This window comes from Elephas maximus, chromosome 4 (genome assembly GCF_024166365.1).
Source record: "Elephas maximus indicus isolate mEleMax1 chromosome 4, mEleMax1 primary haplotype, whole genome shotgun sequence".
In the NCBI taxonomy this organism is placed as follows: Eukaryota; Metazoa; Chordata; class Mammalia; order Proboscidea; family Elephantidae; genus Elephas; species Elephas maximus.
Window position 1 is genome coordinate 105,182,867 of NC_064822.1, and position 23,832 is coordinate 105,206,698.

General features: G+C 44.1%; 1 protein-coding gene and 1 pseudogene across 11 annotated transcripts in view; one reads left to right on the forward strand and one right to left on the reverse strand.

The window, feature by feature from the left end:
- The first annotated feature begins 11,313 nt into the window (after positions 1–11,313).
- LOC126076325 (cell division cycle-associated protein 3-like) lies at positions 11,314–23,198 on the forward strand (annotated as a pseudogene).
- NCKAP5L (NCK associated protein 5 like) overlaps positions 22,547–23,832 on the reverse strand; it is a 58,260-nt gene continuing 56,974 nt past the window's right edge. For all 11 annotated transcript variants that reach the window (XM_049883069.1, XM_049883062.1, XM_049883068.1 and 8 more), the window contains one exon: positions 22,547–23,638. In XM_049883069.1, coding sequence (XP_049739026.1) covers positions 23,426–23,638 — 213 coding nt within the window. In that variant the 3' untranslated portion in view covers positions 22,547–23,425. The remainder of the gene's footprint in view (positions 23,639–23,832) is intronic.

Here is a 23,832-nt window from a genome sequence, read left to right on the forward strand (position 1 = left end):
TAATGGGACCACATGAACCACAGCCTCCAGCAGCCTGAGCCCAGAAGAACTGGATGGTGCCCACTACCACCACTGACGGCTCTGACAGGGATCACAATAGAGGGTCCTGTACAGACTGGGAGAAAAATGCAGAACGAAATTCAAGATCACAAAAGACCAGACTTTCTGACCTGACAGGCTGAAGGAACCACTGAAAGTGTGGCCCCTGAACACCTTGCTAACTCAAGCCACTAGGTCCACCTTTCAGGCAAAGATTAGACAGGCCTACAAAGCAACATGTGAGGAATGTGCTTCTCAGTTCAAGTATACAAGACCAGGTGGGCAACACCTGTCCAAAAGCAAAGACAAGGCAGGAAGGGGACAGGAAAACTGGATGAATGGATATGGGAAACCTGGGATGGAAAGGGGGAGAGTGCTGACGTTGCAGGGATTGCAACCGATGTCACAAAACAATTTGTATAAATTTTTGAATGAGAAACTATTTTGCGCTGTAAGCTTTCACCTAAACCACACACACACACAAAAATCTAAGGCACAGCTGAACATAGGCCTTGGGGTCCTGTCTGGCTTGCTGGCAGGGCCTGGGAGGGTTTAAATTTCTGCTCTAAGTGTGACTAGAAAGGAACAAGGACCTTCTCTTTGGCCGCTGACTCTGTAGTTCCAACTTGCCACAAATGTTAGGAATTTGCTCTATCAAGTACACAGCCCAGGTCTTTTCCAATCCTTTCCACTTCTCCACCTTTATGGTAGCTTGTTTGTAGCAGCATGTGCAATTGGTTCAAGGGAAAGAAGACATCCATTCAGTCTGTATATACTTTTGGTTACCCATTATCGCTAAGCGCTTTTCTAGGACTCATCGGTGAATGAAAAATTCTTGTCCTCATAGAGTTGATATATGATATTACAAGCCAGAGCTTGCATTACAATGTTGTTGCCCATGTCTAGTGTTTTCAGTAGCTAATTTTCTGAAGCAGATCACCCGGCCGTTTTTTTTAGTCTGTCTTAGTCTGAAAGCCCTGCTGAAACATTCACTACGGATGACCCTGCTGGTATTAGAACAACATGCAAGCCACCATAGTACAACGAACTGACCGGTGGTGGCTGCGTTACAATAAGGTTGTTCAATTTTGTGCATCTGTTTGCCCTCTGGTTGTCCTGTTCATTGTAAACAGAACTTCCTGTTAGAATTTGACCATTACTTTTAGTGGTTCATCCAGATTACTCTCAAATGACTTGTTTGGACTGCACATAAACCCATTCCAGCTAAGAATGGCTATTCTTCCCCAACTTGGAAAGTGTTCCTTAAGCATCTTTTCTTGCCCCTTTCTCGCTTGCTAATGTCAAAAAAAGGCCAATCTCAAAGACTCTTTAAAGCTGAATTTTATCCTTGTGCTGCCTTCTATTCTTGGAGGAGGGGGAGGAAACCATATTTTGAATGTTCACAATATGTTGGGTGCTGTGCAAAAAGTGCTTTACATGGATTGTTCATGTAATATTCCCAATAGCCTAAGAAGGTAGTGTCTTCACTAGGTACGGTCAGTAACTTCCAAGGCTACACCTGCAGGCAGTAGCAGATGTGTGTCCAGAATCCAGGTACTCTGTCTTGGAGCCCCTGCTCTTCACTATTAGCCTCTGTAGGTACCACAGGTTAGTGCCTTTTGGTGTCACCCTTTCCATCTTGACCTACATCCTGGAAAGGGAAATGTGAGGTGGTTTGGGCAAAATCTCCCCACCTCCAATTTTTGTGGCCAGAGTCGAAGAGTGAGCACCCTGTTAGTCTTTCTTCCCCCCGCTAGTCCGCCAATTACAAATTACCAAACAAAAGGATAACTGAGTACCTCATTCCAGGCCTAGCCAACTTGCAGGCCTGAACTACAATGAAGAGGGCACTGGCGTGAAGCACAAGTGGAAGCACATGTACCTTGGGAGAAGGGACTATTTTTCTTCATATCTAAACTTACTGAAGAGATCCACGTGCTGTGCTCTGTGCTGGGGATAAAGACGGATAAGATGGTTCCTGCTTTTAGTCATTCACTGCCGAGCAGAGGAGAGCTGCATGTAAACACTGAGTGCTTACACAGGAGTAAGCACAGGGAGCCATGAGAACAGTGGGAGACACTTAGCATGGTCGTTCAGGGATAGGAATTTGGAAATGATACCTGGGAATTTTGATGGGACCTGGGATAAGACTGAATCCTAAAGGATGAGTCAAAGTGAGATAAGCGACCAGGTTCATTTTAAGAAAGGTAGTGCTGGGAGTGGATGTTTTCAGGCCCAGGGATTTTTCACAAGAAAAGGCACAGGAGCAGAATCCAAGGAGCTATAAAAAGATTTTGCTCGGGTGTCAAGTTTAAGGAGGAGACTAGTAGGAAATGTGAGAGTGGGGTAAGCTGGTGCCAAGTAACTGAGGACTTGGTACCTGGGTTAAGGAGCTGACTTTGTCCTGAAGGAATAAAGAGCTGTGAGCAAGAGAGTCTTGAACAATAAAGGGCCTTCAGCAAGGGAGTGGTCAGATAGGCATTTTTTATCTCTAATGACGAGAATAGACTAGAGGGAGAGGGGCCAGTTAAAAGGCAATTATACTCTCATGCTCTGATTGTGGTTTCTGTCTTTTTCCGCTAAAAGTAACCAGAGCTTTTTGGAGAAATGGTGATTAGAGGTGTATGGCAGGAAATGTACAAGGTGTAGCTAAAACGTAATGTGCTAGAAAGCAAATAAGCTATCAAAGATGACTAGTATCATTCAAAAGGGCTCCAGAGCCCACCTAAAGAGGCTCTCAGTGGCCAAAGATGGGATAATTTGAGCATCAGTGAGAACTATAATGGCAATGGATTGAAATAAAATATTTTTAAATCCATAAATTCATGACGATATTCTAAAAAAGATCTCATTGGTCACCTTTAGAAGATGCTAGGAAACCAACCATTTCTGAATACTTGTTAATAAAGGGAAAGAAACAAGCATTTAATCCTTTCTTTTTTAGCACTAGCTGTACTTCAAAGCAAAACAAACAAAGGTAAGTGAAAGTTTCTCTCTATAGAAATACTCCAGCCAGTAAATGAAGGAATTACAGGCTTAGTTTAAAACTATTTTGCAAACCTCTAATGAAATAACAAAGCTAAGCAATAATAAATAGCTATTTTTTTTTTAACATCATAAGAGACAACCTGATATAATGTGTCTCCTGATGAAAGTTAACACCACCAACAATGAAGATTTTTCCAAACAAAGAATTTGAACCTGAATTGCTAAGTTCTGTAAAGCACCACATTACAGGAAAGACAGGGATCAAAGGAAGAAGTGACATGCATCATGGGAATGCAATGAGCAAAATCCAATAAATAGAAAACTCTAAGAGCAAACAATCTGGTTTCTTCAACAACAAAAAGTGGTTAAAAAAAAAAAAAGAAGAAGAACAAAAACAAGAGAAGGGAACAGAGAGATTTATGAGCCATATCAACAAAATGCAATGTTGTAGACCTTGTTTGGACCCCGATTCAAATAAACCGACTTTAAAAGAAAAAGAGAGAGCGAGAGTCAGACAGACAATTGGGGAAATTTGAACCCTGCAGTGGCCATTCTCCAGGATGGCCCCCTAAGGATCCTTGGCCCTGAATTTCACCCCCTGGTGTAGTTCCTTCCCACACTGAAGTAGAGCTGGCATAAGTGACCAATGGAATACTACAGAAATGTGTGACTTCCGAGGCTAGGTCATAAAAGACACTGCGGCTTCCGCTTTGGCTCCTTGGAACCCAGAAGGGGGAAATCAGTCACAGGTTCTGAAGACACTCAAGCCGACTTGTGGAGAGGCCCTCGAGGAGAGGATCTGAACCCCCTGCCAATAGCCAACACCAACTTGCCAAACATTGTAAATGAGCCACCTTGAAAGTGGATCCTCCAGTACCTGTCAAGCTTTCAGGTGACTGCAATCTCATGAGACATTGAGCCAAAACTGCCTAGCTAGATGGTTCCTGAATTCCTGACCCACAGAAACTGTAAGCAACAATGTTTATTATTGTTGTAAACCACTGAGCTACACAGCAATAGGTAACTAATATAAATGCAGACTAGAGAGTTGATGATAGTAAAGAAATATTGTTAATGAGTAATGCTAATAATGTTGTCATGATTATGTTCTTCAAAATTTGCTCTCTTTTGGAGGTGCATACCAAAATATTTGTGGATGAATTAATATGATGTCTAGGATTTACTTCAAAATAATACAGTTGGGTGGTAGCAATAGGTAGAGGAAGAGGAGGGTATAGATGAAGAAATAAATGCTCATGAGTTGATAATGGTTTTAGTTAGGTGATAGACATTTTCACTGTACTATTCTCTCTACTTTTTTGTATGTTCGAAATTTTTTATAATAGAAAGTTTAAAAAAAAAAGTTACAGTAGCCCAGGAAAGAGAAAAGAAACAGAGCAATAGTTATAAGGACAGGAGGAATGACAATAAACTAAAATATTTGGGGAGAGAAATCTCCAGGCCTCAGTGATTGATTAGATGTGAGGAGGTGAGAAAGACAGGAGAACAAAGGATGGTTCAGGTGGTGTGGGTCATGGTCCTATCAGCCACATGATGCTGGACAACTTCGAACAACCTTCTCAGTACTTCTGTGCCTCATTTTCCCGTTTGTAAGATGAGTATATTAACAGTATTTATTTCATAGGATTATAAAACTAAGGAGTCCTGGTGGTGCAACAGCTAAGCACTCGGCTGCTAACAGAAAGATTGGTGGTTTGAACCTACCCAGCAGCTCCAGAGGAGAAAGACCTGGTCACCTGCTCCTGTGGAGATTAAACCCAAGCCTAGAAAGTCTTATGGGGCAGTTCTACTATGTCACATGGGGTCAATATAAGTCAAAATCAACTCCACGGCACCTAACAACAGCAACTGTGAAGAATAAATCAATTAAAATATGTAAAACACTTAGAACATTGCTTAAAAAAAAAAAAAAAACCCAAACCTGTTGCTATCAAGTCAATTCCAACTCATGGCGACCCCACGTGTGAAGGAGTAGAACCGCTCCATAGGGTTTTCTTGGCTGTAAACAGACCATCAGGCCTTTCTTCCACAGTGTTGCTGGGTGGATTTGAACCACCAACCGTTAGTTTAGTAGTTGAGCACAGACTGTTTGTGCCGCCCAGGAATACAGGACACTGCTTAACACATAGTAAAATTCGTAAATGTTAGCTCTTCCACAGGAAGGCACAGGGCTGGGAGTAGGTTAGCTTTGGACTTGTTGAGAGAGCAGTGCCTGTGGGACATCCATGCATATGCAGGGAGCCATTGAGAAGCATTTGGACATGAAACTGGGGCGGGTGGCCAGGGACAGAGATGTGGATAATGTGGCACATTTTAAAACCATAAAAGTGAGTTAGCTCCTTGAATGTCTTCACCAAAAAGGCCAAATGACCTCTTTACCAAATGGCAAATAAGCACATGAAAAGATGTCCAAGATCATTAGCCATTAGGGAAATGCAAATTAAAACATGAGATATCTCTATACACCTATTAGAATGTCTACAACTTAAAAAAAAAAAAAGGGATACTATTAAGTAATAGTGAGTATGTGAAGCAACTGGATCTCTCATACATTGCTGTGGCAATGTGAAATGGTACGGCTTCTCTGTAAAACAGTTTGGCAGTTTCTTATAAAATTAAGCATACACTTAACTATAAAATCCAGCAACGCTCCTACTGCGTATTTACCCTAGAGAAGTGAAAATATGTGTCCATGCAAAAACTGGTAAACAAATGTTCACGGCAGCTTTGTTTGCAATAGCCCCGAAGTGGAGACAACCAAAACGTCCTTCAACAGGTACAGCCACATGGTGGAGTACTCACTCAGCGATAAAAAGGAATGAGCCATACATACATGCACCAGCTTAGATGGATCTCAAGGGCGTTGTGCTGAGTGAAGAGAGTCAATGTCGAAAGATTATATACTTGTGACATCAGTGGGACTGGAGGAATAAGGACCTCTGAAAAACCTATTTCTCCATAAAACCCATGAGAACACTGCCCCCAAAATTGTCAAAATCAGCCTTTTTATGACTTTGGAGTTAATCAAAGGTTTGCAACAATCCGAGGAGCATTTATTCAAGAAAAATGAATCTCAGTAAGATCTCACAATGATCTTCGCGGTGTTTTAACTTGCCCTATTCTCATTCCCCTGTTGCCAGCTCTGCAGTAGCCTTGAAAAACAACAACCCCACAAACATGGTGAAAGCCAGTGGTCTGTCAGCCCCTGGAAGGGGAAGAATAAGTCTGGAGCTTCCTCAAAAGCCCAGTCCCAAGAAGTTGTCATCAAGCCTTCATTGACAGTTGGGTGTTGGCTGCTTATGAGGTGCACTGGTCAGGAATCAAGCCGGGGTCTCTGCATGGAAGGCGAGAACTTTACCAATGAACCACCACTGCTCCCCACATCTACCAGGTGCCCAGTAAACGGCTGTGTAAACATGTGGTCGGGTGAGGAAATGAAGAAATGAAAGGGGAGGCATGGTGTGCGTAGTCAGACCAGGAGAGGGGTGTCCTGATGTCCTGACTTCAGAAGGTTTAAGAAGAGAGAGGCAAACAAGGCCCAGAGATCTTCCGGCTTCTTTGCCAGCACCATTTACCTTAGGACTGACTGCAGGAAGGGCTCCCACCAAGATACTAAGCTGTTGCTGAACTGGTGGGGCCACCCAGAGAAGAGCTTATGTCCGTCAAGTCCACATATCACATATTCATGTACTTCATATTTTGTCTAGTGCACGTAGCAGGTGAATGAGCGTGGGGCATCAAGATTTGGTGCATTGGTCGCAAATGGTGATGGGAGGAAGCCCTGTATTTCTTTTTCTCGCCACAGGGTGGCAGTTTCAGGGCCGCAAACCTCTCAGTCCGGCGCTTCCTACATTGCACCACCTGGTGGCAACATATTTTCCTGATTGTTCTGAAAGAAAAATAAACTCCTTTTTTCCTTAAGTTTTAATGAATCAAAAACAAAAAGTATATGTAGCTAATGAGTATTTGTGATTTTTGGAGTAACTACTGGGGGTGCTCCAGCTGTAGAGAAGCATCACAGTGCTTATTGCGTTCCACAAGTGTCAGCGAAGAAACCTGATTTCCTGGTGATTTCAGCTGCATTAAGGCCCCAGCTGCCCTCTGCCTGGACTTGGCCCTGCCTACTCACCCTCCTGCGTGAATCTTTCTCTGGCACTTATCAGAGATCTCTCTCCACTATTCCTCTCCCTCTGTGTCGACAACACTTTACTTTGGGATGCTTCAGTGTTCCTGTGGGTGACTAGCCACCTTAGTTCCTTGATCTTACGCCCTCCAGTGACTTTCACTTTCACCTCATCCCAGCCATCTGCACCAGATAGAAAAGTCCACTCTTCTACTCTCAGACCACAGCCATCCTTTCTCCCCTTCTCACCTACATTTTGGCTGCATTGAAACCCCAACCCTTAGCCCCTTGATTTTATCCTGCTTCTTTTAATACCCTCCTAGCTTCACCTTGGGGGCAGGGGTAGAATCCCTCAGTGGTAGAGTTCCTGCCTTCCATGCAAGAGGCCTGGGTTCAATTCCCAGCCAATGCACCTCATGTGCTGCCACCACCCATCTGTCACTGCATGCTTGCATGTTGTTATGATGCTGAACAGATTTCAGCAGAGCTTCCAGACTAAGACGGACTAGGAGGAAAGGCCTGACCAATCTACTTCTGAAAATTAGCCAGTGAAAACCCTATGGAGCACAACCAATCATAGGGATAGTGCAAGACTAGGCAGCTTTTCCTCTGGTTGTGCAGAGGGTCACGATGAATTGGGGACTAATTCAGCAGCAACTACCAATAAAACTTGCCTTTCTGTTGTGATTTTGACTGCAGACTCTGGAGGAGGGCTGCCTGGTTTTGTCAAGTTTCTTCCACATACAAGTTCTGACCTTGGGCAAGAGCCTCACTTTCTCATATTAAATTAGGAAAACTCTAATACCTACCTCAAAAGGTTGTGGCAAGGATTAACTGAGTTAATATGTATTAAGCACTAACAACAGTGACTGGCACACTGTAAATGCTATACACTGTGTGTGTGTGTGTGCTGTTTTATGTTATTATTACTCAAGCTGGAGTCTATGGTGAGTCATCTCACCTAACCTCTCACCAGCAATCTCAACTCCCTCATCAACGAGGCCTATCCTTGGGTTAATCCCAAAATCTTCCTTGTCTAGTCCTAGAGCCAGACCTCTGCACCCCGCTACGAGAAGAAACAGCCACCACAAAATCCCACTGTCCTGCAGATTGGTGCCACTAGAGATTCCTGAACTCCAGCCTCTTTTGAAACTCCTGGGCTTGTCCTTAGCCAGGTCCCTCTCCTCTCTCATTGCCCATTCCACATCTTCACCACTCTCCCCGTCCGTATGGTATAAAATTCAAAAGGTGCAAAAGCAAATGGGAAAAGTAAGAGTCTCTGTGGTAGATTGATAGATGTGGCCACAATACTTTGCAGCTCCTCCCATCAAAGGGTGAAGTCTATTTTCTGCCTCTTGAATCTAGGCTTGGCCTTGTGACTAGCTTTACTCAATGGGTCATTAGCCAGTGTTGAGACTGCGTGAAGCGAGTGGAGCATGCAAGTACTTGAGAACCGACTTAAATTTTGGGCTGGAGGTACCTCACCCTGGCCCTGACCACCCTGTCACTAACAAAGGTAACACAACCAGAGGCTTGAAAAGCTCTCCTGCATTGGAATCTGTGCTCTTCCGCTGCTGGGAAACGCTCCACTGCCATGTGAACAAGACCAGGCCAGCCTTCCTGAGGATGAGAGACTCCATGGAGAGAGGCCCAGCCATCCCAGCTGAGGCCCCAGCCATCTGGGGGAGACCGTCCTGGACCATCTAGCTCCAGCTGAGCCATCCCAGACCAGAAAATGCCCAGCCAAACCAAAGAATCATGGGAAATAACAAATGTCTGTGGTTTGAAGCCACTAAGTTTAGGGGTGGTTATTACATAAACAGTAGATAACTGGAACACTCTCCCATCCTGTCCCATAGCCACCCAGTTTCACCCCCCAGAAGCCACCACTGTTGCCAGAGTCTTGAGTATCCTTTTGGGAAAATTTTATACATTTAAAACATATAAACCCAAAATGTATAAAATGTATACATGCATATTATTATTTTCCACACAAATGGTAGCATATGGAACACACTGTTCTGCCCTTGCTTTTTTTCACTGAACAAGATGTCCTGGAGACCTTTCCATGTCAGTACATTCAGACCCGTCCCTTTTTTTTTTTTTTTTTAGACATCTTGAGATTTTTTTAATTTAAATTTCACTTTCATCAAAATAATATATATACAAATATATTTTTCACTCCTTCCCACTGCTTTCTACTTCTCAGAACCAATCACTCTCAACTCCTTTAGCTCTTTCTTTTGCTATTTACTTCCACATTCCCAAGTAACATAAATTATGTGCTCCGACCTTTCAGTTTTAGGTACTATCACTTTATTTTCAACCATGGAAAGTGAGGATTTAACTCTCACACATATGTCCCCTCCTCAGTCACACATACTTTCCCTCTCCCCTTCCTCTCGCTTCATTACTTTGGGCAATTAATAGTCATAATGAAGTTATCATGATGACATAAATATTGCTCACAGCTAAGTCATGTCATGTATACTCTTACTTGTAAACTTTTTATTTTCTCAGAAGTTAATTCATTTTGGGCTGGAGGTACCTCAGTAATTCATTTTCAATTGTTCCCATTATTCATTTTCAACTGCTTGCCCTATTAATTTTCCCTCATTTAAAAAGGCTGTTTAGATTGAATCTGAAGCTCTTTGAGAGAATTGTCTGTGCTTACTGACTGATTCCTCAGCATTTTTTTTTTTTTTGTCACCAATGGTTTCCTTGTTGCCTGAGCTGCTGGATACTTTCCAGGTCTTATGTTATGGGAACCCTCAGCTTCCAGGACAACATTCTTTCCAGATGCTCCTTGAATCTCTCTCATACATTCCTAATTTTCCAGTGTATCTCCCAACCACTGCCTGGACTCCTCCACCTGGATGGCTCTCACTCACCTCATACTCAACAGTCACTTTTGATCCAACGTCTCTGTTCCTGCCACCTGTACCCCTCTGAGACCAGCTGCCTCCACCACACTCTTTCTGCAGTCTGGTTTCTGTCAGAGAACCCCTCCCCTCAGTTATATTTAAGAGCTTAAATTTCAGCTTTAGACATTGGCCATATCCTGACCTTATCACTTAATAACTTGTGACCTAGGCATGCTATTTAATCTTTTTTGACACTCTGTCTCTCATCTGTAAAATAGTATATACTAATACTAAAAACCATTGAATTATACACTTTAAATGGGTGAATTGTATGGTGTGGGAATTATGTCACAATAAAACTGTTATGAAAAATGGAATACTACAGAGCACTGGGAAACCCTGGAGGCGTAGTGGTTAAGTGTTATGGCTGCTAACCAAAGGGTTGGCAGTTCGAATCTGCCAGGCACTCTTTGGAAACTCGATGGGGCAGTTCTACTCTGTCCTATAGGGTTGCTATGAGTTGGAATCGACTCAACAACACTGGGTTTGGTTTTTTGGTTTTTATACTACCTGACCCGTTGCAGTTGAGTCGATTCCTACACTACAGTGCTGTATAAAAATAAATAGTAAAAAAACAGTACCTATTCATAGAGCTGGGGTCCTGGTGGTGCAGTGGTTAAGCATCTGGCTGCTAAAGAAAATGCGGGCAGTTTGAATCCACCAGCTGCTCCTTGGAAACCATGGGGCAGTTGACTTGACAGCAACAGGTTTATTCATAGAGTTGTGGTAAGATTAAATAAAATAATCCTCATTAAAAAGCATCCTATAGTTGCTCAACATAAGTTTCTCATCCCACCAAAATTCTCCTGAAAAAGGCTATATTATGATGGTGGGATTAGGAGTGATTTTTTTTTTTCTTTTCTCTGGATTTTAAATTTAATGTGATGGTAAGCTCATATTTTTTGGTATTATTAGCTCATTTAAATAATTAAAATATTTAAGATAGAAGTTATGCAGCTAAAAATCCCTTATCAAATACATTTTTGTTCTGGTTTAGGTCTCTCAATGGGTAAATTACCTAAATGTTTTGTAAACTTCAAAAATTTCTGACCAGCTGAGCATTGAGTTTAAAAATGACATCTATTTTTCTTTCACTTTGTCTAATTTCAAAAGGAATACACATTTGCAGCTCCTGCGGACCCATAGGTGGCATTGGGGCCCTGGCATTCCTTCCTTGCCCTAGGCCAGCCCTGCCACACCCTACATTTCCTGGTAGAGATGGGCTTGGCCAAGAGCGTTTCAGTCACTCCAGCACCGCACAACACGCATCTGGCTCCAGTGACAGACCATCATTCACCTAGTACCTGCATCTTGCACACACCCATCCAGATGGAGAGCTCTCCACAGCCAAGCCTGCCATCAGGGAAACAGCTGGAGGGTCCTAATCAAACCCAGGACCCCGATCCCCGCTCTCCTACCCTTGGCATTGTGCGGACACCTATGAAGACCAGCACCAGAGAACCTCCAAGCCCCCTGGTGAAGCAGCTGAGTGAAGTATTTGACACCAAAGCCCTCAAATCAAATCTTTCCCCAGAGCGTGTTCTGCCCCTGGAGACACTTTCATCTTCTGAATTGGACTTGCCTCTGGGCACCCAACTATCCCTTGAGGACCAGATGCCACCTCTGAGCCAAACTGAGCTCTCCCCCAAACAGGTGTCTTCCAAGGGGGAAGCAGGACAGCCCACAGAAACCCCTGTGGCCAGCCAGCGCTCAGACAAGCCCTTGAGAGACCTGAGAATCCCCAATCTTCAGGTTCTAAGCATAATAGACAGAAGCCAAACGGCAAGGTACTAGTGAGAACCCCCCTCAGCATCCTGCAGGATGACAACTTCCCCGGGACCCTGACACCACGACATGGTAAGCAGCCTTCTCCCCTGAGGGAAAATGTTAGGGAACTAAAAGAAGGAGCCATCCTGGGAACTGGATGACTTCTTAAAACTGGAAGATGAGTGTGGGAGCAAGGCCAGAACCATAACAAGGAAAATCAGTACTTTCCCTTGGTAGAGAAAGAGCCAAGCCCTGCTTGGCCCCAGCTCTGGAATCACCTGGGGGCTAGTGATGTCCTGTGTTCTCTCACCCCTTTTTCCCTGGGGCACTGAGAAACAGCTTGTTTTCTTTGACTCCCCCTAAACTACTAACTCTGAGACTGAGAGTTTCATTGGGCTTTCTTTATGTCTTGTATATTAAAGGAAGTGATTTAAATATTTTTAATTGTTATATGTAAAAAAAAAAAAGTAACACGCATTCGATGAGAAAACTAGGAAGGACACAAAGGGAAAAAGAAAATCACCAGAAATCCCATGGCTCAGATATAAGCATTGTTATTATCGGCTTTTGTTCCTCTGTTGTTGTTAGGTTGCTGTCGAGTTGGTTCCGACTCATAGCCAACCTGTGTACAACAGAACAAAACACTGCCTGGTCCTGCACCATTCTCACAATCATTGTTATGCTTGAACCCATTGTTGTGGCCACTGTATCAATCCATCTAGTTGAGGGTCTTCCTCTTTTTCGCTGACCTGCTACTTTACCAAGGATGATGTCCTCCAGGGACATGTCCCTCCTGATAACATGTCCAAAGTACGTGAGACATAGCCTCACCATCCTTGCCTTTAAGGAGTACTCTGGCTGTACTTTTTCCAAGACAGATTTGTTTGTTCTCTTGGCAGTCTGTGGTATATTCAATATTCTTTGCCAACACCACAATTCAAAGGTGTCAATTCTTCTTCAGTCTTCCTTATTCATTGTCCAGCTTTCACATGCATATAAGGCGATTGAAAACACCATGGCTTGGGTCAGGTGCACCTTAGTCTTCAAGGTGACATCTTTGATTTTCAACCCTTTAAAGAGGTCTTTTGCAGCTGATTTGCTCAATGCAATGCGTCTTTTGATTTCTTGACTGCGGGTTCCATGGGTGTTAATTGTGGATCCAAGTAAAATGAAATCTTTGACAACCTCAATCTTTTCTCCGTTTTTCATGATGCTGCTTATTGGTCCAGTTGTGAGGATTTTTGTTTTCTTTATGTTAAGAGTAATCCATACTGAAGACTGATCTTTGATCTTCATCAGTAAGTGCTTCAAGTCCTCTTCACTTTCAGCAAGCAAGGTTGTGTCATCTGCATAATGAAGGCTGTTAATGAGTCTTCCTTTAATCTTTATGCCCAGTGCTTCTTCACAGAGTCCAGCTTCTCGGATTATTTGCTCAGCATGCAGAGTGAGTAGGTATGGTGAAAGGGTACAACCTTTCCTGACTTTAAACCATGTTTTGTCCTTGACTCTATACACTTGTTATGTGGTTTACAAATGTGGCTTACTGTGCATATTGTTTTGCAGGGTGCTTTTCTAGCTCAGCTGTATATATATGTGTGTGTGAATATGTATTTTTTTTTTAAGTTTCCTGTCAATAAATATTCTGTTATTTTAAAATGGATGTGGTATTTCATGGTATAAATGTAACCATGGTTTAGTAACCAATCACTTTTAGAAATATCATTATGCATCTCTGATTTTTTCATTAGGATAAATTTCTAGACACAGACTAGCTGAATCAAAGAGTATTTTGGTACTCTGTTCCCATTTCCTGAAACCCTTCGTCAACAAAACTCCCTATGTACATAATCTCTTCTCTGAATGTCCCTTTGCCTTCCTGTGCTATTTTCAGACCATTTTTCCTACCTAAAATTCCTCAGCTTTGAATTTCATGTCATTACACTACACCACCCATTACGCCTCTCTTTTCTACTCATCTACCAATCCTTGGATTACTTCCCTTCATTTCTTGAAGGTTTTGGCCTCTGCCTCATTGTCACTGTCTGGTACTAATTCTGTCCTAATTCTTGGAGATTTCAATATGCACCTAGATAACCCTTCCAATACCTTGGCCTCTCAGTTCCTTGATCTCTTCTCCTCTAATGACCTTGTTACCTACCCTATCTGAGTCACTTACTCCCATGTTCATACCTTGGTCCTTGTCTTTACCAATAACTTCAGCCTCTCCATAATCTTTATTTCATGTGTCCTACCTTTCTTCCCAATATCTTTCCAACTCATTTCTACTAGTCCTCTTTTTTCCATAATTCCTTTGATCCTACTAGGAATTACAATCTTTTGATTCTACCTCCTTCATGTCTCTCTGTTGTCCTCTCTTCCCTTTTTATCCAATTTAAAGCCCATGGTCAATCGAGGGAAACCCCGGTGGCATAGTGGTTAAGTAGGTTCGGCAGTTTGAATTCACCAGGGGCTCCTTGGAGACTCTGTGGGGCAGTTCTACTCTGTCCTATAGGGTCACTATGAGTTGGAATCAAATCGACGGCACTGGGTTTGGTTTTTTTTTTTTTTGGTTTGGTCAATCGATATAATCACTCCTTTGTATGCACCCTCAATTCCCCTGTCTCTCTTTCTCCTTTGTCACATTTATTTGGTAAATTGTAGCCCTGGTTATTCCAACTTTCTGCTTATTCTGTGCCTAATATGACTGGAGAAAAAAACAAAACAAAAACCACACTCATACTAGTATGTCTCACTATAAATTCCTAACCACTAACTTTAAGTGGACACTTCAAGTTGCCTGGTAATCCTGCTACATTCACTCTTCTGAGCTCCTAGATGACTTACTTATACCTTCTCCTCAAACCTCCAACACCTTCTTTCTCCATCATTCCTTTTAGCTGATGACCTTGCTTGTGTTATTTCTCTGAAAAAATAAAAGCAACCAAAAGAGTACTTCTACAAGTAGACACCACCACATATGCTCTATCTACTACCTGCTTCTGTGTCTTCCTCCTTCCTGCACCTATGGATGCTATTTAAGGCCAATACCTTCACTTGTACACTAGAGCCCAACAATTCTCTCATCTCTCTCCTGCATCATCAGATTTTCTCTATTTCATCATTTCTGTAAATCTAAGAACATTCTGTGATTTCTTCTGTCTTTAAGAAAACCTCTCTTAGAACCTGGAGCAGGAACACTCCAATATCAATGAGCACACCTAGTCTCCAGATCTTGGTTACTAAATATCATTTCCCACTAAAAGGAATCAGGGCTCTTTGGAAAAATGGTTGATTCCAGGTCTGGGTCAGGGAAAGTCCAAGATGAATCCTGTCCCAGAAAGTAAGTACATCCCCAAAGAATGATGGGAATTTGTCAAAAAAGACACAGCAGCCAGCTTGAAGGGACTCACACTGGCCAAACGATAGACAATTTGTGCATCAAAATAAATGATAATAGTAACAGATTATAGTGCATTGAATAAAATAGGAAACTATACATCCATACTGATATAAATAAATAAGTAGAAAGTTTGGTGAAAATGAAACATTTACATAGTTTCAAAGTACTTCCCCAGGATGTTCTTATTATCTATAAAAGGAAAAATGGTAAATGTGTAATAGGGAAGCCTTGCAGATGCCAGCTTAATCAAGTGAACATCCTCAGTAATAAGACAAATCAGAATCGTGGCCTGTAATACTCAGACGTGTCAAGGAAAGTCAAAGAATTGTTTCAGATTGAGGGAGACTAAAGAAACATAACTAATTGCAATATGTAATTTAAAACTGAATACTATGGGATCTGATGATTAGATGGTCACAATATATTAATGTTAATTCATGACTTTTATAGTAGTATTGTGGATATATAGGAGAATGCTGTTGTTTGTAGGAAATATACAATATACACTGAAATATTTGGGGAATCCTTATGGGACAGTTCTACTCTGTCATATAGGGTTGCTATGAGTCAGAATCAACTAGATGGCAATGGTTTTGGTTTGGGAGCATTAAGTTGGCAACTTACTTTCATATGGTTTAGGGAAAAAAGTTCTTTGTATCGTACTTGAAACATACTTGCACATTTGAGATAATTTTAAAAATAAGACTTAAAATTATTAATAATCTCTTTTCTTGCCTCCACTTCCCCCTTCCATTCTCTTCTCTCTGCTCCTGAAAAGAGTTGTTTATGCTCCAATTCTTCCTTTCCCATTTGCTTTTGAACCACTCCAATCAGCTTTCATTTCCATCACTGTTCTTGTTAAGGTCACCAGTGACCTGCATGTCGCAAAATCCAAAAGACAATTTTCAATCTTCATCTTGTTGGGCATGTCAGCACAATTTGAGGCAACTGATTACCTCATTTTTCTTGAAACATTTTCTTCACTTATATTCCAGGACCCTACATTCTCCTGGTGGTACCTTTTCAGTCTCTTTTGTTTTCTCATTTCTCTGACATCTAAAGGATGAAGTGTCCAGGGCACAAAGCTCAGATCCTTCTTCTTCTCACTCTTGTGGTGAGCTCTTTCAGCCCCCTGGCTTTAAATAACATCCATATGCTAATTGCTTACTAATTTATATCTTCAGCCCCAGACACTTTTCTAAACTCTGAACTTCTATAACCAACTGCTTATTCCACATCTTCTTTTGGATGTTGTCCAATATGTATTTCAAATTTAACATGTCCAACATTTAACTCCTGATCTTCCCTCCCCCAAGGTTGCTCTATCCACCAGTCTTCTCCATATCAGTGAATGATAACTTCATCCTTCCAGCTGCTCCAAAACTTCTGGAGCTATACTTGACTCTTCTCTTTTCCTCACATCTATTACATTAGCAAATCCTGTTTTTTCTACTGCCTCCACCCTAGTCCAGGCCACCACCAGCTCTCACTTGGGTTACCAAAGAGGCCTTGTTTCCTTCAGAGGCTGGTCTCCTTCTTGCCCTCTAGTCTATTCTCATCGCTTTCCAATGGCTCCCCATTTCACTCTGAGTAAAAGTCAAAGACCTTACATTGGACTACAAGACTACATGATCTCTCGTTCCCATCAAATTGGCTGAGAATAAAAAAGTGTGATAATACTCAACACTGCAGAGGATATGAGGAGATAGTCCCACTTATATATTGTTGGTGGGGCACAATTTGTTAATATCTATAAAAATGTAAATTAAACATACTTTTTTGACATAGCAATTCCATTTATACAGATGTATCTTATGGAAATATACAAGTCACCAAAGATCCATTTGTGATGTTCACTGCAGCATTGTCATGACAAAACAAAACAAAACATAAACCACCTAACCCCCCATCAGTAGGAAACTGGTTAAATATGCGACACCTATTTTTTTTTATTTTTTTTTATACAACGAAATGAAGCCTTGATGACATAGTGGTTAAGAGCTTGGCTGCTAACCAAAAGGTTGGAAATTCAACTCTACCAGCCACTCCTTGGAAACCCTATGGGCAGTTCTACTCTGTTCTATTGGGTCTTTATGAGTCAGAAACGACTCGACAGCAATGGGTATATAATGGAATGGAGATTGCTGGGCTTTGGAAAGATCTCTAAGATGCATTACGTGCTAAAAGAAAGAAGCAGATTAGTAACTATAGAATAATCTCATTGTCTATTAATAGGCAGACATTATCATGCTTTGTGCATGTGCATTTTTATAATGTCTGAAAGGTTCACCACTTAACTGGGATTATACCTGGAGAGTGAGACTGGGGGTCAGGGTATGAAAGAGATGCTTCCTTTTCCTTATATAACATTCTATTCTGTTTCCATTTTTATTCTTACCATAAGCAAGTGCTTTTATAATTTGTCTTTAATAATTAAAAAAAAAAAAAAGCTTAAGCCCTTCCTCACTCCAGGATCATAGAAATACTCACTTGTATTTGCTTCAAATTCACATGGCTTTTAAAAAAATGCATTTATATGTTTCAATTTCCTCAAATATGATTACAGAATGGGGGTATATATCTAGAGTATGCTGCAAAGCATGACTTTTTTTCACATAAACTGGTCATTTATTGTCATTGTCACTACTTTACATAACGGGTCTCCAGTAAATGCAGAGTTGCATGGAGGCGACAGAACAAGTTAAGGTTCAAACACATGAACAATGGGTTCTTATTTTTTCCAACTCATTCCTGTCGTCCCACTTGGCAGAAAACCCCTGGATTGGGCTGAACTTCATGCATCCTCTTGGTCTGCTTGGCCACTCACTCATCCTCAAAGGTGTGCTGGATGGGGCCATACACGTAGCACTTCCCCCAGATCAAGGTGAGCACAGATGAAGAACAGGGCAGTGCCCACAACCATCTTCCACTTGTATGTGCTTCTATTAATTTTTGCAAAGCTCTCGTTGAATTTTAATGTACAATTCAGCTTTCTCATCAATGGAGAGGGTGCTCCAGGCAGCCTTCTCATTCTTTTTCAAGGCCTTCTGCTCGGCAGAAAGGTTCTTGACATGGGCCACATCAGACAAGAGGTAGTCAGGCTGGTTGACATGAGCTGGGACAGAATACTCTTCAGACTTTACGACACTTCTGTGTGCTGGCACACCCAAGGAGGTGGAAGTGGTTTGCTTGCCAATTAGGCTAAATAACCTGGTAGCCTACGTTCTGCTGCTGCAGCCTAGCGGTTTGCCAGCTGTGACTGCTCTTGACCGAAGAATGACTGTTTCTTTTAAAAACTTTTTTGATAAAGAAAAACATTTTTTTGTAGAAAATCTACAAAACGGTAAAGAAGAAAATAAATTCACTGGCCACCCAGAGAAAACCTCAGTTAGCGTTTTGGACACATTTCTTGCTGAAGACAGGGTGTCCAGTGAAGACGAACCTGAAACCTTTATTTACTTTTAAATTTTTATTGTGCTTTAAGTGAAAGTTTACAAATCAGGCCTGTCTCTCAAACAAAAACTTATATACACCTTGCTACGTACTGCCAGTTGCTCTCCCCCTAATGAGGCAGCCTGCTCCCGCCCTCCACTCTCGCTTTTTGTGTCTGTTCTGCCAGCTTCTAACCCCCTCTACCCTCTCATCTCCCTTCCAGACAGGACATGCCAACATAGTCTCAAGTGTCCATCTGATCCAAGAAGCTCACTTCTCACCAGCATCCCTCTCCATCCTATTGTCCAGTCCAATCCCTGTCTGAAGAGTTGGCTTTGGGAATGGTTCCTGTCCTAGGCCAACAGAAGGTCTGTGGGCCATGACTCCCAGGGTCCTTCTAGTTTCAGTCAGACCCTTAAGTCTGGTCTTTTTACGAGAATTTGGGGTCTACATCCAGCTGTTTTCCTGCTCCCTTAGGGGTTCTCTGTTGTGTTCCCTGTCAGGGCAGTCACCGGTTGTAGCCAGGCACCATCTAGTTCTTCTGGTCTCAATCAGGCTGATGTAGGTCTCTGGTTTATGTGGCCCTTTCTGTCACTTGGGCTGAAACCTTTTCATAGTCTTCTGCTGATGTCTTGTTGCCGTGGTGGTGGGGGGGGGAATAGGTGGTGGTGGCAGTTCTGGCAGTTTTGGCTTCTTTCATTTGGGAAACTCAGCAGAACAGTCATATCCAGTGGTAAGGCAAACATTGACTCATTGTTCTTGGAGAAACAGTGAGGTCACTTTAATTCCGCAAGCAGATATTGCAAAGGGTCTGCCATATTGAAGATCAAGGGGTCTTTTAGCCAAACCCTTCCATGGGGTGCAAGGAGGAAACGGTTTCCCAGGAGTGTTTTAAAACTCCTCTGTGCACCCCCTCCACAGGATTATTTCAGGTGGAATATTCTGTCTGCTCTATGCTTGTGTGGAGGACACACACAGTTATGTGGGCTGCTGGGATGGCTTGTCTGGACCTGGTCGCCCCGTAACTGCATGCTGAGGGGATTAGGAAGGAGAGTTGTTCACTTTGGAACGGTTGGTAGGGAAGGACTGTCTGTGCATCAGCTAAGGATGCCACCTGCCCTGATGACTGACAGCCGGACGCTGCCCCCGCCAGGCCACATTGTCCCAGGGACCACAATGTCATCACGCATCAGGTGACATCAGAGAACAGAGCCAGGCTGCAGATGACCAGACCTTGGTGACAGGAATGCAGATTGACCCTTAGGTCTCAGCTTGTGAGAGGTGGAGTCGAGAGTCAAACCCACCATGCCAAGCGCCTTCCGGAAAGGAAAGAGGATAAATATCCCACAGGCAAACAATTCCGCTCTAGCAGGAAATGAGGTGATCCGTCAAGTCCAAACAGAGAAAAGGGCTTGAAAAACCAAGAAATAACAAGTTATGAGAAGGATGTGGACTTCTTTAAGCCTGCCTGGCAGGGGGCAGAGATATGAAGCTTGGTAATATCATACCCAGTCCACAAAAGCAGAAGGGACAGGGGACTAGAGACCTGAGTAAAAGATACCAGTTGCCACTGAGTCGATTCCGACTCACAGTAACCTCACGTGTGTCCGAGTAGAACTGTGCTCCACAGGGTTTTCAACAGCTGTGATTTTTTTTTTAATAATTTTTATTGTGCTTTAAGTGAAAGTTTACAAATCAAGTCAGTCTGTCACATGTAAACTTATATACACCTTACTCCATACTCCCACTTACTCTCCCCCTAATGAGTCAGCCCTTCCAGTCTCTCCTTTCGTGACAATTTTGCCAGTTTCTAACCCTCTCTACCCTCCCATCTCCCCTCCAGACGGGAGATGCCAATACTATCTCAAGTGTCCACCTGATACAAGTAGCTCACTCTTCCTCAGCATCTCTCTCCAGCCCATTGTCCAGTCCCTTCCATGTCTGATGAGTTGTCTTCAGGAATGGTTCCTGTCCTGGGCCAACAGAAGGTTTGGGGACCATGACCGCCGGGATTCTTCTAGTCTCAGTCAGACCATTAAGTCTGGTCTTTTTATGAGAATTTGGGGTCTGCATCCCACTGTTCTCCTGCTCCCTTAGGAGTTCTCTGTTGTGTTCCCTGTCAGGGGAGTCATCAGTTGTGGCCGGCCACCATCTAGTTCTTCTGGTCTCAGGATGATGTAAGTCTCTAGTTCATGTGGTCCTTTCTGTCTCGGGCTCATAGTTATCATGTGACCTTGGTGTTCTTCATTCAACAGCTGTGATTTTTTTGGGAGCAGATCATCAGGAATTTCTTTCGAGGCACCTCTGGGTGAATCTGAACTACCAACCTTTCGGTTGGTAGCTGAGCATTTAACCACTTGTGCCACCCAGGAATGCCAAAAGATAGAGGTAAAAAAGTGGGACTCTAACATTTAAACAAAACCAAGACATCTGTCTTGACTCTTCTCTAGGTCTTATTTATTTCTTTGATGATGATATCAACTAAGAGAAACAGGAAGGAAAGAGGTCAGATGGGGGAAGATGTAGGAAGAAGAAAGAGGAAAGGAGAAAGTCAGGCTGATGGGATCGGCTGGTCTGACCCAACCTTCTTATTTTCTATAGCTGAGGCCTGGAGAAAGGATGCAACTTGCTCAGAAAAAAACAGATCCCAGTGCTCTCAAGCCCTGCCCATTAGGAGTGACCCATAGGCCAAGGCGGAAGATTAAAGTCCAGGTACAAGAAAGCAGTCATGCACCAAAAAGGTGCTACTCTTGTCAGGCTCCATCGCTTCTTGGCCTTGAGCAATCATTGAAACATTCTGATCCTCAGCTCTTCATCTGTAAAATGAGGTTGACGATGCTTCCTCCGGCAGGGCTATTGTGGGGTTTAGGAAGCAGGAGGCTGGGCAATATGGCAGGTACGTATTTTAATGAGGTAGTTATTTCACCACTCTCGGGGAGCAAGGGTGGCTGGAGAGACACTACTGGAAGCAGTAGTATAAAGAGACACTGACATCTTCCCTGTCCCCATACTTCCTGGGCTGGCCTCCAGTGGCATAACTGAGTTTCGAATGGGCCCAATAATACTCTCTGTCCAGGGACCCCTGACCTTGGCTTGGTGAGCCTGTGGTTCCAATACAAAGCAGGACACACTATGTGTCTACCACAAGGCCCCCACCTCTAACCTCCCCCTCCCAGGGCATGCACATCCAGAGTACCAGCCACAAGGCTGGGGGTCTCGAGTGTGCATGCTGCCCAGATGGCCTTCAAAGCTGTATGTCACGAGGAGGTAGCAAGTACAGCTGTGTCAGTGGGGTGCACCTGGACAAGCCACTCCACACCTCGAAAGCTGGGCAAGAGGGAGGCCTTCCTAGGCCCCACCAAGGCTGGCCATTGTGAGAAGGGCTGCTTGCCACCCGGTTCACCTTCAGACCAGTGCCCAGCTCCATGTCCTATGGCCTTCCTATGGCATGTGGACAGTCTGAAAAAATTCCTGGGAGCCTGGACCCTTCCCACAGCCTCATTCCTGGCCTCCCCTTCTTAAACTGAGAACTTTACAGCCAGGGGAACCTCTGGGTAAAATCTGAGGCAGAACTAGGATCTGAGGAAAGCCCAAAGTTTGGGAGAGAACAGAGTGTAGCAACAGCTTAAAACCCAGTTGTGCCTTGCCTTGTAGCAAAAGGATGCTACCAGACACATAACTATCTATCCCCAGCCTCTGAAGCTCAGCATTTGCCTGCTCCGCCCCACCTGCTATGTACAGGGTTTTGAGTGCAGTCCCAGTCATCCTCCCTGCCTCCCTCCCAAGAGGCAGCCCAGTCTCAGTCCCACCCAAGCTCAGTCTCCCCAACCCCAGGTATCATTCCAGGCCTAAGCATGCCCATTTTCTAACGCTTGGTTGCCTTTTAGGATGCTTCCAGTCAGTTCCTCTGGTGGAGGGCTGCTTCACCAGGATGCCTGGGGCAGAGTCCAGGCCCCTGGGGTCCCTCAACCTGGTGCCGTCGCGGTATCTACCCATCTGTCCATCCCTGAGTTGTCCCACAGAACAAGCCAAGTCGGGGGGCAGGGAGGGGCCTCCACATTTTATTAGGGATACGGCAGAAGCAGAGGCTGGAAACAGAGCAGCCGCATTTTTAACGACAGATAAATTAACCGCAGTTTGAGGTTGGGGGTGAGGATTGGGTCAGGCGCTTTAATATTAAAAAAAAAAAAAAAGACAGACAAACGAACCCCAGAGATGTGGGGCAGGGGAGGGCAGCACCATCCAGACAGCAGGGAAGACCAGGGCAGTAAGAGAGAGAAGGCAACTTGTCTCCCTCAGCCCCAAACTCCACCAGCACAGGGGCCTTGCCCTGGCCTTGCGGGGTCTTCGAGCAGGGGAGCAGCCGGGCTTGGCAGAGATGGCATTGCCGGCGGGCAAGAAGCCCAGCACCACAAGATGGCTCAGCCTAGAGTGGAAGCTGGGGGCAGAGGTGCAGTGGCCTTGGGCCCCCAACCCCTCCAAGGAAGAGCCTTACTCTGGATGAAAGAAGGGACGAGGGGTGGGGTCTCTCCCTGAGCTGAGAGCGGTCATCTCATCCACAGCAGCGGTGGGTGGTGGGTTGTGCCAGGGACCCCTTTCACCTTCTTATCCACCTGCCTTCTTGGTCCCTTCAGGGAGGGGCCCCACTGGCCCTGAGGGGGCAGGGCCTGAGCGAAGCCGATCCAGGCTGTGGTTCCCAGCTTAAGCAAGGGCTGTTGTGTGGCACAGACCTCAGCCCTGACTCCCACAGGAGGATAGTGAGTCATAGAGCGAGTCACTGAGGGATTCCGAGGTCTCAAGCCCTGGGGCAACCCCACTGGCCACTCTACCGTCCTCACCCATGTCCGACGTACTGGGGGTGCGGCTACCCCCAAATGCTGGACCTGGGGGTGTAGGGGATGGGCGGCTGGGCTCCAGGCTTGGCTTCCGGTCCACGGGCAGGGCCTGGGAAAGGAAGGAAAGCTTGGGAAGAAGCTCCTCTCCAGCTCTGGGCCAGCCTGAGAGGCACTCACTCGGAGAGGGCATTCTGCACCCCTGACTGAGGGGATGCAGATGGGCCTCCTGAGGTGGGGCATGCTTCAAAGGAAGCCGGCTGGATGTACATCCTACCAAGGTTTGGGGGAAGGACAGAAACCCTT